The 14,430-nt window shown below is 42.2% G+C and overlaps 1 protein-coding gene across 1 annotated transcript in view; it reads left to right on the forward strand.

The window, feature by feature from the left end:
• Positions 1-14,430, forward strand: part of COL22A1 (collagen type XXII alpha 1 chain) — a 218,110-nt gene that overhangs the window by 92,991 nt on the left and 110,689 nt on the right. Inside the window, exons 12-13 of the mRNA XM_074901126.1 lie at positions 12,536-12,589; positions 13,914-13,967. Of these exons, the coding sequence (XP_074757227.1) occupies positions 12,536-12,589; positions 13,914-13,967 (108 nt within the window). The remainder of the gene's footprint in view (positions 1-12,535; positions 12,590-13,913; positions 13,968-14,430) is intronic.

Raw genomic sequence — 14,430 nt, forward strand, 5'->3', positions numbered from 1 at the left:
ACTTGCCCAAGTACAACTCTGAACATCTTTAATTTCCTCTTTTCAGTCTCTCACCCTTTTTCTTTAAGCACTGCCTAGAGATTTTATGTCTCACAAAGTCCAGAAGTCCTGTTGTCTCTGGTGTTAGAAAGATGGTCAATTGTGTGTCAGACCCTGCTGGTAGTAAACACCCATATTGTAGGAAGTACCAGATGAGGAAAATGTGAGGGTTTTTTTCATGAGAAATCTTTCCTTTCCTGGTGAAATGGTGAGTCGACCACTAGTGGTTGTTATTTCAAGGGAATCTGATGTGTTTTGTGTTGTGAGTGGGTTTGGGTCTCTGGAGACTCAGTCTGAGGCTTTGGCTCTATATCCTTGACTCCATAGGGGATCTTGTCTTTAGCTCTTCTCCTTCTTGTACCCCAGTGCTCCCATAAGTAAAATGGGAAGAATGATCATAACCTTTGTAATGCACTCTGAGATTAAAAAGACCTAGGGAGGAGCATCACTTTATGAACAAATATGTCTGGTTGGACCAAAATAGTTTATAATCTTGTCAAAGACTTGACTGAGCAGCCTCAGGTATGTTTGGTGGCTGGCAGAGGTGTATAACTGCAAGTTATAAGTAGGTGGTGATAAGACTTCAGGCAGGATGCTGTCCTAGTTTGGGCATGACATTTCAAGAGATATATGGAGAGATGTTACCCATTGCAGAGCACAATGTGAAGAATGATCAGTGATTTTCATATTTAACCAACAGGGAAAGTCTGAAAGGACTGGACTCTATAAGGAGGGTAGAAATCATGGACTCGATGATGTGGTTAAACTTGAGGAAAAGCATTCTACGTATTTCAGTCAGGCGCTGGAAGAGACTCCAAGGGGTGAATGTGAAATATCGATAGAATCTTAGAATGGTTTGGTTTGAAGGGACCTTAAAGACTGCCTAGTTCCAACCCCCCTGTCATGGGCAGGGACACCTTCCACTAGCCCAGGTTGCCCAAAGCCCCGTCCAACCTGGCCTTGAACCCTTCCAGGGAGGGGGCAGCCACAGCTTCTCTGGGCAACCTGTGCCAGGGCCTCACCACCCTCACAGGGAAGAATTTCTTCCTTATATCTAACCTAAATCTATCCTCTTTTAGTTTAAAAGCATTATACCTCATCCTATCACTGCACTCTCTGATAAACAGTCCCTCCCCAGCCTTCCTGTAGTCCCCATTTAACTATTGGAAGGTCTCAATAAAGTCTCCCTGGAGTCTTCTCCAGGCTGAACAACCCCAAATCTCTCAGCCTGTTCTCATAGGAAGAGTGTTCCATCCCTCTGATCATTTTTGTGGCCCTGCTCTGGACCCGCTCAAGCAGGCCCGTGTCTTTCCTGTGCTGAGGATCCCAGAGCTGGACACAGCACTGCAGGTGGGGTCTCACCAGAGAGGAGCAGAGGGGCAGAATCCCCTCCCTCAACCTGCTGGCCACGCTTCTCTTGATGCAGCCCAGGATACAGCTGGTTTTTGGGGCTGTGAGCGCACATTGCCAGTTCATATTCAGCTTTTCATCCATCAGTACCCTCAAGTCCTTCTCCTCAGGGCTGCTCTCAATCCACTCATTGCTCAGCCTGTATTAGTGCTTGGGATTGCCCTGACCCATGTGAGGACCTTGCACTGGGCCTTGTTGAACTCCATGAGGTTTGCACAGTCCCACCTCTCCAGCCTGTCCAGGTCCCTCTGGATGGCACATCCCTTCCCTCCAGTGTGTCACCCACACCACACAGCTCGGTGTCATCGGCAAACTTGCTGAGTGTGCACTTGATCCCACTGTCCATGTCACCAACAAAGATGTTAAACAGCACCAGTCCCAACACCAACCCCTGAGGAACACCACTGGTCACTGCTCTGCGCTTGGACATTGAACTGTTGACCACAACTCTTTGAGTGTGACCATTCAGCCAATTCCTGTTTCCTTCTGGAAAGGGCCCATATTTTCCCCAGTCTTCTTTTTATCACTGACATTCCTATAGAAGCTTTTCTTGTTGCCCTTGACATCCCTGGCCCTTTAATTCTATCCCTTTAATTCTATCAGGACTTTGGCCTTCCTAATGTGATCTCTGTATGCTCAGACAGCTTCTTTATATTCCTCCCAGGCTATCTGTCCTTGCTTCCACCCTCTATAGGCTTCCTTTTTTTGCCTTTGAGCTTGTCCAGGAGTCCCTTGTTTATCCATTCAGCCTCCTGGCATTTTTGCCTGACTTCCTCTTTGTTGGGATGCATCGCTCCTGAGCTTGGAGGAGGTGATCTCTGAATATCAGCCAGATTGAGCCCCTCTTCCCCCCAGGACTTTATTCCATGTTACTCTGCCAAGCAGATCACTGATGGGGCCAAAGCCTGCTCTCCTGAAGTCCAGGGTAGTGAGCTTGCTATGCACTCTCTTCGCAGCTCAGAGGTTCTTGAACTCCACCATTTCATGGTCACTGCAGCCAAGGCTGCCCTTGAGCTTCTAAGTAACAGCAGATGTTTAGAGCAGATTGTCACTGGAATTTGGAGGACCCCAACACACTACTCTTCTGCCCTAATATGCTCATCTCAGAGCTACTGAAATTTTTGAGGGGTGTGTGGAGATCTGAAGGGTCAGGAACTTCCCAGAAGTAGAACAAAAGGACTTAAGAGATTTTTCTCACAAGACAAAGTAACAACAAGACCAGAACTATTTTCTGTGTGCTATTTAAAGATGTAAGGACATAAATGAATCAATGTCATGATACATGACTGGGTTATTTTTCTACTTCAATGAACACTTTCCCTCTAGCACTGGGCAAGCTGTCTGATCTTGAGCAGTGGCAGATGCCAGTAAGGAGCATCAGCTTGTACTTTGATACAAGGAAGTTTACAGAGCAGAGCTATTATGTTTTTCACTGACAAATGTATGTTTAGTTGAGGACTCTCTTGCCCCAACCATACGAACAAGAAAAACTGGAATTTCAGGAACTACTGGTTGGATTCCAACCCATTGTAGTCTAGTTTATTTCTCAGATTATTCCTCTGTGTAGTACGATTGTGGGACCAACTGATGCCAGTTATCTTTTGACTCCTAATCGGTATGGTCAATCATAAACAGATCTGCAATCATTTTGACTATTTCTTAATTTGAAGAATTCAGCAACTGATTGAGCAGCTCTTCTAGCTGTTGAACAAAAGTATTTAAAACACAACATCTCTCCCCTGTTCTCTATGCAAAGTAAATGCTTTCTGCAAGTAAGTACTCCACTTGGACCGGTCTTGATGTTATAGGTCAACCAACAGTTGAACAGTTGCCAAAGGTGTCTGACCACCCCAGTCCTTCAGAAATCCCTTATAGAGTGAGTGAAAGTATATCACGGTGGTGATGCAACTGGTATGAAGCTAATGAACAGGATCTTGGGCACCAATGACAGCTTTGAAATCTTTAGGATGTTTCCAGACTATTCTGAACTCTAGTGACCTTGATCAGGTTTATGAGTGACTATGTTGCAAATTAATTGCAACAAAAAATTGTTTTACCTTTTGTTTTACGTTTTACCATTTTGATGCCAAGGTGGAGCATTGGATTTCTTCAGAGAAAGGTATCTGTTCGTATCCCTGAAAAATGATGCACCTGCTCTCCCCAGAAGAACATTCAGTGAGTAGGGTCATATGGTGAAGGGTCAGATGGTAGTGTCCATGATGTTTGTGATAAGGTTCAAGGGTTCAGAGACCTTTGAAAGACAAAGTGTCCTGAATTTGTACTTTTTGGGGACAACTGACTTCTATGCAGTGCATTAAATAAAATCTCTGATATGCTTGCAGTACAAAAGAACACCTGTAACTATCATTTAACCAGCTGTCTTCATACTGGACTGGGTTTCCTGATAGACTAGCCAAACTTTCTACTGACCCCTGTGTATCTTGTCCACATGACCTTTCTGTTTATTAAATCAGAATATAATACAGAGACCCAACAGAAATTTTCTTCATTTCTTAGAATTAACTAAAGTGAACTCCAAGTTGAGATGAATGTCTTATTTCTTGTGGAAACAGAAGACAATGCCAGTTTTGGTGTGAATTTTGCCAAGATATTAATAGGGGTTTAGCATCATAAGACTAATAGAATACTGCATCTGAGCATTGGAGAATGTCAGCCATTTGTCCTGCCTGTCTGGTCAGCAGCTTTTGAAAATGGAGCTGAGTGACATATATCTACTGCAGCTCTATCTCTCAATTGATCTGCAGATCATCCCTGGCTTTTAATTAAAACTTTGTCTTTGCCTCATCACTCTAAAAAAAGACAATATTTTTCAAGAAAATATTTATTTTGTATATATGCTGGAGACAAAGCTCTGAAATCTTTCATTTCAGCCTCCTGGTAGCTCCTGAATGGAAAAACCTAGAAAAGAAAGATGTTACATCCTTCAGACCATGTGGTCTCTTGGAATTCTTCTCAGGCATTTGAACCTGAAGACCACATTCAACCTGCTACACCTCTTCTGTCCTCCTTCACTTTTCTCATCAAACAGTGAAATCAGTTAAGTGTGTGACCAGGGACCAGCAGTAGGCCACCTACCCATGGTCTTCTAGTTTATTCTTTGTCAACATCAGGTTGCCAAGTTAGATGCAGGACAAAGAGACAGGAAAGAGCAAGAGTAAACTTATGGTTAGGGCACTGATTTAGGACACAAGAAATCTGGAGTGAGTTTCTATCTTTGTCCCAGACTGTGACCTTCCATATGTGTTCTGCTCAGTTGTACCTCTGACTTGTCACCCTCGTGAGATGAAAGCAATATTACAGTTGCTATAAATTCCTTCTCATTTCACAGGGGTGCTGTGAAGTTAATTAACAAAGGAGAGAGGGGTGTGTTAATGGTGAAGTAGTAATAACACTGCACTGTTCAATTTTGCTTCTGTTTCCATTTTATCTTGCCACTTTTCTTCTGTTTCTCTTCAGCTCTTGCTATTTTGTCTCCTACCTTGGATATAGATCCCCCGGTTTGCGCAGCTGTCAATATGCTGAGTGCATGATTCATGGTGTTCTGCTTGGCAGATTTTTGAAGGTCTCCCAATGACACCTTTATTGATGTTTTGTGATAGAGTTAGAAATTTTTATTTCATTTTAGAATTAGAAAAGTGCCACTTCTTTGTTATATGTAGACCAGTTTGGAAGAGAAAATAAAATATATAGAATTGATCTTAGAATGATCTATCTTCTGTCATCTTCTCTGTAAGCTGAAAGAAAAGTCCAGTGATTTACTCAAATTTGACAGGCAAATGAGAATCTAACCATGTGTTTTGAACTGATTTTTTTCCCATTATTTTCTTGTTTAGTTTGCTCTCATTTTCATTAACGTAGGCCACAACCCAGAGTTTGAAATAAAATATGTGATTATAGACTACAGCTGTTCTCGAGTTGGAAGAAATATTTGTAAACTTGGCAGCTGCTTGAGGAGCTGCAAGTGGAGGAAAGAAAAGCAGTTAAACTTGAGTAGATTGCTTAAAAACAACACTGAGGGATTATTACTTTGTGTGCTTTTGATGTCTCTCTAGGAGCAGGTATTACTGAATTTTTGTATCTCTGTATCTTTCCATATACCTGCAGATCCCTTCCTTCTCTAATGTAGGTCTCTCTTTTCAGAGAAATTCTGCTATGAGGCTGGATATGGCAAAATCACTGTATTAGTTATTATCACTCTGAGGAATCATATCATCTAACAATTAAAGTTATCCACTTTGTAATTTCATAGTTATGTCCATTCAGCCATCTGAGGATCTACATGGGATGTAGATATAATTTGGTCACAGACCATATGCATAATGTTCAGGCAATTCTGCAGGGTGGCGAGGCTCAGTATAACCCAAGTGAGGTGAATTGTTGGATGATATGCAATAAATGAAACTATATGTGCATGTGATGAGCATGTCGTGGAAAGTTTAAAAAACCCCCCACCCTTCATGATCACGGAGGGATGACTAACCTATGCCTGGTGTGGTCTGGCAAATCCATGTGACAGTGGTGTGCCAGGATCCTTGGTGTACCAGGATCTTTGCTCAGTTGTCGAAATGGAGTAACTGCTGATGTACACAAGCTGATAAAGGAACCTCTCTGGGTGTGTCTGTACTTCCCCAGTTCACCTCTGTATTTTTAATGGATAATACACTTGAGGACAATGGGAATATCTTTATTCTTCATGATGTCAGTACTCTGAAGCAGCTGAGATTTGCCTGTGCTCTGAATTTCCTCATGATGTGGCATTTCCTTTGTCCATTGGATCTGGACACACCATGTACCCATGCAAGCCCTGCTTTGAGACCCCCCCAGAAGGACAATAGTGTTTAGGCCTTGCTCTGTATCCCCTGTGTGGCTCTGGTACTTCCATTAAAAAATAAATACAAGCAAATTCAAAATGCTATCCTTTTTACTGAATTCTGCCTAAGCTTTTTGTTTTAGTATGGCTCAAGAAACCTTGCTAATTTTCTTGGAGAATTTATATCAATTCTTTGAGGAATGAAAGATGGAGCTTTCAGGATGATTTGTCTAGTGCTACATCCTTAGAGCTTTCAGTATTCAAAATTTTAGGAATTTCCTAAGCCCAGCTGCCACATTTGTTAATGCACTTCCTCACAGGTACAACTACCTACACATTCAGTTTTTTCCACAAAACTATTGACAAGAAAGCCATAGGTCACCCTACCTATAGCATAAAACTATTCCAGAAATTGTGGACTAAGCCTAAAGGAAGCTGCCTTAGAAACTATACTCTGTTGCCCTCCTCTTCTGCCTTTGCTGCTTCTTCCCAGTTTCCTGAAGAGCCTGATCCTTGTTGCCTTCCTATTCTGATCCAGATGTTTCTCCAGAAAGGGACAGCCTTCAAGGTTCAGATATCCATAAAGTAGATGGGTGGCAGTAGAAATGTGTGGCATAAATAGGTAGGTGTGGTTTACATCTCACCACCAGAATCTCACTGAGTTGAAGCTGGGAATGCAGCCAGCCTGTGGGTATATAGTATTATTTTTATCCCACTCAGTGCCACAATCAGGTTTGGCCTTGGTACAAGGAATGCCATAAGCTTTTCTTCCCCAGGGCTTGGTGCCAGCTGCCAGAGCCTACCCGTTCTCCCACTGTGGTGCCTGGATCCTTCAGCACAGAACACTTTCAGACCATGTCTTCTTGGCAGCTATTTCACCTTCTCTCTGTCTCCACTGTTTCTGTATTATATTTACACATTGCTTGCAGTTTTAAACTGAGCTATGGAGCGTAGTGACTGTCATTTAATATTTATTCATACAGTGTCCAGCAGAGTGACCCAAGCAGGGAACAAATGAGGCGTTGCTGTAATGCAAGTAAATAATTGTAGAAGAACTACTGAAAGGCAAAAATATGGCATTTGTAGAAATATGTAGTTACCTGTGTGCTACATAACCTCTGGATATTCACAGTCTGTGTCAGTGTATAACTTCAGTGCTTGCAGTACCTGCCTGCTTCTCTTGCTCGGCCATACCTGCTTCTGTGTGACCAACTGCGCTTCACAACCACATGGCAAGAGAAGTCCTCTGGTTGCTTTAGATCAGAGGGCAGCTTGACAAATCTAGGTTCTTCTGATGGATATTTTGTCAACGGTGAATTAATGAAGATGCTTATTCTCTTGCTAACTTTGTTGGAAATGTTCAGTTAAAGGCTACTGGCTGTGCAGCACAGAGGATGAAACTAAGCGTAGTGGATAAGAGAAAGACAACACGCTCATGAGTCTGGAAAAGGGAAAGCACTCAAGAAAATTGACTGTAACCTCCCCAGCAAGAACTCCTCTTGAACAATGTTGTTTCAGACCCCTGTGACTTCTTCTTTGGCCAATTTTGTCATACTCTAATTGCAACTTTCCCTGGCTTTAGAAAGAGTTTTCCAGGATAGATGCCCTGGCAGAGTCCCTCAATCCACAAGTGCTGGAGAGAGAGGTGAGCTCTTTTGCTAACCCAGCTACCCAGCTGACCTGACTGGAGGGGTTGAGGGGAGGGAACAGACACCTTTTGGGTTCACCAGTACACCCTTAGGTCCGAGAAACATGCTGAGCACGATGCTTGGGATTTTACCTGACGAAAAAAAATCTGGTGGGCAAGTGAAAAGATGATTGTTCTGCAATGCAGTTCATGAGGTTAGATAGTTAAAAAAAAAAAAAAAAGAAGAGTTGCTTGGTGAAGTAAATTGCTCTGGCAACAGGACTCTGTTCCAGTTAGCTTCATCCTCTGTGGGGGTTTTGGCAAGTGGCTGTGAGCTGAGAGTGCAAGCTGTTGGTTGCTTTTCCATCCCTGTCTGTCACAGCTACTTTGGCACTATGCAAGCACAGCAGCACCGATGCTCTTGTGCTTTCTGCTGTTTTCTGCTGCTCACTCCTGTAGGTTACGCAGTTTACTTCGTGAACGTGAGCATTTTGACACAGTAACACAATCTCTTCTTGTACTTTTACTAAGGCTCAAACATCTGCTAAACCTACCCTTACCCTGATGGTTTTTTCTGCTCAGTGAGGAATACAAAGCATCTGACCAGGGTTAATGGGGGTTCAGTGGAATGAGCAGAAGTAGGAGCCCTTTCCATTCTGTAGTCTGGTGGGGCTCAGTGGTGGTTCCCCTGGAGATGTTAAACCTGTCTCTAGAGCCTAGGTTGCTTCTGTGCAGTTTTCTCCTTTGGGAAGAACTGCTAAAGCTGTTGAATACTAGAAGATTTCTACTGCAAGCAGGAAAAACTCTGTAGCTTTATTTCCAGCTCTGCCAGGCTGATGTGTGACGTGGAGCTGCTTTGGGTTATGCAGCAGGACAGAGGTGATGGCAGTTGAAACAGGTGAAGAAAATGTCTTTAGTGAGCTCCTTATAATACTGGGCCTTGCTGGATCACACATTCCCAGAGCACGGTGCATTTCTGAAGCCTTTCTTCCCTGCTTGGTGACCCTGGTCAGTGGGTGGCAGTTCAGGCTGACCAGCTGTCTCTGGCACAGATTGTCACCAAGTTGGGCACATTCCTGCAAATGCCCATGCAGCCTCTTGGCTGTGAGGGCCAACGGATCTGCTCTATGCTTCACTTCTTTGTAGGCAGCTGCATGAGAGCTGTTAAAAGTCAAAAGGGTAAAATCACACTGCTTTAGTTAATAAAAAAAAAAAAAAAAAAAGGCAAAACAAAAAGCTGTTTTCTCTTCCTGGGATGCTATTGGCCTAGGAAGCAAGTTTCCATTTGTATGTGGGGAATGAAGTGACCTTAGTGTTGGAGATTTTCAACACCAAATGGGATAAATGCGAACAACTTGCTCTGAATTCACTGTTGATGGTGCTTTAAGTGGGAGTTTGGACTTGAAACTTCACAAGGTCCTGTCCAGCATGAATGACTCTGAGCAATGTGCATCAGACTTACTGACTGATGCTCTGATTATTTTGTTCAGCTGTGGAAGGAGTTGCTACTTCATGGGGGTGGGGGGTGGGGGAAGAAAATAAGCTAATTAACCATATTCTTACTTTGCCTAGAAAAGACACAAATTCTCCTACCTATGGTGCACACTTTGCCATGGAACAGCAGTTCCTTCAAGTTATATTGACCTCTTAGAGCAAATGATTTCCTTAAAAATCACATTTGCTATTTGATGGGTTTTCTGTCTCATTAGGGAGCCATTCAAATACAGCAGATCTAATTTTTACCACTAGCTGCATTGCAAATTCTAGACAGAGTGCTTCGTGAAGGTTCAGTTAGCAAGAAATGTGATTATAAAAGTATCTAATGACTTCAATTTGCATATACAGTATAGATACTTTCCAGATACTGTCTTTTATTAACCTTTAAGTGCCAAATATACCTAGAAATAAATAAGTCCAGATTTTGTCGTACTGTCTGACATTGACTAGAACCTTGTCCTATGAACACATCCATCTAAGTCTGCTGGACTACTCATGCAGGAAACAAACACCACAAAGAAGACTGAGAATGGCAGAATTTGGCCTGAATTTATCTAAATATGTAGTAGTCCATATTTATATACAGGCAACTTAGGAATATGTGCACCAACTGCTTAGCCACTTTAACTCTCTTTCAACAGGATTCTTCTATGTTCTTACATTTTTTACAAAGGCTGGTGGGGAAAAAGCTCTCAGTCACTTCGTTTTGCTTTGTGGTACATCAGTTGCCATCAATGCTAGTGGCTTTACATCCCACGTATGGATGTCCACTGTTTCAGGTAGCAGAGGCACTGGGAACAGGGCATTGAAGGACTCATGCCACACCTCCGGTAAAGTCCAGCAATGCTGGAACCTGCGTGCTGTCAGTTCAGAGCACGAACATGCAGGACAGACATAGGCAGGCTACTGGATCACAACCAAGTACCCCACAGCAATGGGCATAATCCTGCTCCATTCACAGAATTCTGACTGAAACCTGCTCTGAATCTTTGGTGAAGTTACCTGTTGACTAGGAGAAGTACTTATTGATAAGGCCTGAATGGAGTGGCTTGCAAGGTTACATTTTGGACTGGTATGAGCAGGTAAAGGGGAAAAAATTCCCACATTTGTGTTTTTCCAAAAATTTCCATGCTGTTGGAAATTTGGCCTGACAGTAAGCTGGCCATGCCAAATCTCGAGTCCCTATGTTTTGAAATGTGGCAACAGGAGAGTTTCTCAGTTAAATGTTTCTATGCTTCAAATTTATTTAACAAGTATAGGTCTCTAATCTTGTTCTTGGGAAAAGGCTGGGTTTGGATGGTATTAACAAAAAAAAAAAAAGGGGGGGAAGGAGGGATCAGCCAGAGGAAGAATGGAAATTTGAAAATTAACCTGTTCAAATATGGGCAAGTTACAGGTGAGCAAGGTGGAGAAGCTGGCCTCAACTCTCAACAGGTGAAAGCTGTGCTGTCTAAAGTACACAAATATACCACAGAATCATATGGCATTTCATATCAGGTATATTTTCCATCGGTATTTTAGGGTGAAGAAGGTCCTCCTGGATTTCCTGGATTGAAAGGGGATAAAGGAGAAAAAGTAAGTTCAAGTCTTGATTAATTATACTGTGAAAGTTTAAGTTTAAACTATTGTGTAAGGCTAATTAAAACAGACCCTCTTTTAAGTCTTTTGTTTTACCTGTTTTCTTGTTTTGTGTTAACGTATTAAGAAAAGGAGACTATGCTGTTATACTATTTTTCAGCAAATTGCACCTTAAAATCTTTAAACCTGTTCATGATTCTCATCCACATTTGACAAATGTGTGGAGAACTCAAGGGCATGGACTTTGTGTAAACTTTGTAAAACTCTAAAACAAGAGTAGAAGAATGAAACAGAACAGAGATCAGTGCTAATGCCTCCACGGACAGAAGCACTGGTGTTTCTTCAACATAAGACATGGAAGGCCAAAGATTATCATGTCCTTTCTTGCACCAAATTTAATAACTTTTGAATTCAGATAATCTCTATCTGCTTACTGTGTCATAATTTTAGAAAATAAAATTATCCTGCACCTGCACCAGGCTTGCCCTGTCAACGAGCATTTACTTTGGACACATTTGTCAGATATGCCTTAAACAACATTTACAGAAGGGATTTTAGGAATTTCAAGTTTTTCCTGTGAAGTAACAAATGTTCAGGACTGCAAGGCAAGATCCTCCTCCAAGTAATACTTAGCAAACCAGCTCAGTTTAACCGGAGCCCAGAGTGATAGTTTGCAGTGCCTATGTCTGTTTCTCATCTGAGCCTTTTTTACAATACATTTAAAAAGAAAGTGCTGCAGTGCCTAGAAGTAAAAATACCAAGCCAGTTCCTCACTGTGCACACTGGCTTGCTTGTTGTGTGTCTATTGTCTTTCCATTCTCTTATTTGTTCTTTAAATTGCCAGCTGCATGCAGAAAAAATTGCCTTTTCCCCACATTTGCTTCAGTCCCCATTAGCTGTGGTGCTGCCAGCCTCAACATATTTAGTTCCTTTTGTCCTGGTGCATAGGAAAATTTAAAACGTGGTGCCTGGTTTTCTGTTTCTTTGCTTTCTACGGCTTTGTACATTCACAGCTCTGAGACTTGCATCCCAATGGCCACGGTAGTTCCTGAGGACTGCTTGAGTTTTTCAAAGGCTTCTTTTCTGTTTGCTTTTAGGCTGATTACTTCTGTGCATTATAGCTGTGTCTAGAGGCTTCTGAGATTTGGGATGGATGCTGTACAAGCAAGGAGTAAAAAAAAAAAAAAAAAAAAATTAGTATTTAGTTACAAAACACCAGTTTTTTGAGGCAATGGAATGGTGGACAGAGAGGCTGAGAGGAGATGATATTAAGATGACTCAAGGGTTACATATCTAATTAGCTGCAGAGCTTTTATATTAATTTATTCTTAACTCATTTAAGTGGCCAGGAGTGCCTAGTTTCTCATTAACAGCTCATCAGTTGGCCATAGTGTGTTAATGTCAGTAGCAGCTCCTCCAGAGACTGTAAATAATAAATATTTGCTTTGAAATGATTGTCCTCATTCTTTATTCTTGTCTTGATGCGTTACTCAAGTCCTTGCACTTACAATGGGTGTTAATATTGTGCTGATGATAATTCTTTGTCGTTACAGGGGTCCCTGGGCTCACCTGGCCCCCCTGGGAAGGATGGAGCAAAAGGAGAAGCCGTAAGCCTTTTTATTCCTCCCGTGTAATCCTTGCTTTTCAGTGCAAGGCAGGCAGTGGAAATCAATCTGTATTGAGTGGAACATGTCTTGGGGATTTGTATGGCCATTTTAGGAGCAGCAGAAACAAATGGTAGGAGGTTAAGAGCCTCAACACTCTCCCTCGCACATTTGCAGGGATGGCAGGTGTCCTATGGATTAGCCATCCTGGGAGGCTCCCGGGATGGCTCTGTTACCATTCATTAAGATGGGAAGCGGGGCAGTCGTGGCAGCCTGTGGTTTGGGACCCGCTGCTGCGGCTGTGTTGGTTAATAACTGCAGCTGCAGAGCCTGGCTGTTTGTTTTAAGTCTGGCAAAGAGTCATCAGATAGTGGAGATGACATGGGGTACAGAGGACTATCTTGTGCTTCTACAAAAGACAGAGGTTAGAGAAATAAGTGTCTTGGTCACAGAAGCAAGGACATGAACTCCTTTTGTGCACTGCTAAAAGCTAAGAGCAAACGAAGACGTGCAGGGTTAGCTCGGAGAAGAATGCAGCATGCCAAACATTGCCTTTAAGAGGACTACAGTTGAAGCATAAAACCACAAACACCTTTTCCAGTTTCTACATAAATGTGGTTTAGAGCTTTCCCTCCTTTCCCCTGCTTGATCACCATCCCTTTGAATTATCTTCATCCCGATGGTGGAACTTTATAATCTCATTCACTGTCCCTTTGTGGAAGCGACTGGAGGAACGGGCTTTGAAAGGGCAGGATACACAAAAGTAGTGATATAGAGCAGAAAAGGTTTTTTTCCTGTTACTTACATCCTGTTTCTGCTTTGTGCCACAATTGTCCCACTTTGGAAAAACTGTACTAATTTTCTAATAGCTTCCAGATCTGATGCAACTCCATCACATCACACGTGACATGGCCTGGGATTGAACAGTGACATACTTGGGCTTGCAGAATTTCTTATAGGATGTGTTTATTGCACTGAAAGGTCACTGTTCAAGAACAGATACATCATGTTATCTCCAAGGAATCCATGTTTGTAGACTGTAGTTGGTGCAAGCTGTTCACAATTTCGGGAATTAATTTCTTGCTACTTAGGTGGTTGTGTCTGAAGAGCAGATAAACAACTGCTTCAGCTTTCAGTTTGTCTCTTCCTGATTTTATTTTTGCGGAGAAAGCACAACGCAAACTTTCAGATCCTTGGATAATGGTACTCAGGACTGTAGATATTGGAACTTCCATTTCTAATGCTGTATGTAATGACTGTTTTGACCCATCGCAGCCTTTATATATAAAGCATTAGCATTTACCACTGATATTGCTGTCACTTGCAGGGTGAACCAGGACAGCCAGGAGCTTTTGGACTGCCTGGGCCAGCAGGTCCAAAGGTAAACTTTCCATTTCTTCTTTTCACGGGCAGGCATTTTTTTAACTGACTTTTTATATGTGTGGATTGCTTGAATTACTTTTTGTTTATGACTTTTGATATTCTCACTGGTGAATGAAGAAACTCAAAATGCTCATTTTCATCAGGACTCTGCTAAGGTACTGGCAATTAGGCAAGGTATGTAAAAAGAAGAAATACTTTTTGTTCAATCAACAGCATAGCTGGAGAAGGTGGAGAGAACATGTTTTGGGGCATATTAACCTTGTTTCATGTCTTCAGTAAGACTTCCCAACTCTCACAAATATTCAGGTGAGAATTATTGTCCCTACTCTACAACTGGAAAAATAAAATAATCATGGAGAGATCCTGGCTTGGATATTTTTGCCTATTTTGGGAGCTTTACTTTTGCACCAGTAGACAGTGGCATAATGATACAGAACTTGAGACAATGCTTATATCACTGG

This window comes from Athene noctua, chromosome 2 (assembly GCF_965140245.1).
Source record: "Athene noctua chromosome 2, bAthNoc1.hap1.1, whole genome shotgun sequence".
Taxonomy (NCBI): Eukaryota; Metazoa; Chordata; class Aves; order Strigiformes; family Strigidae; genus Athene; species Athene noctua.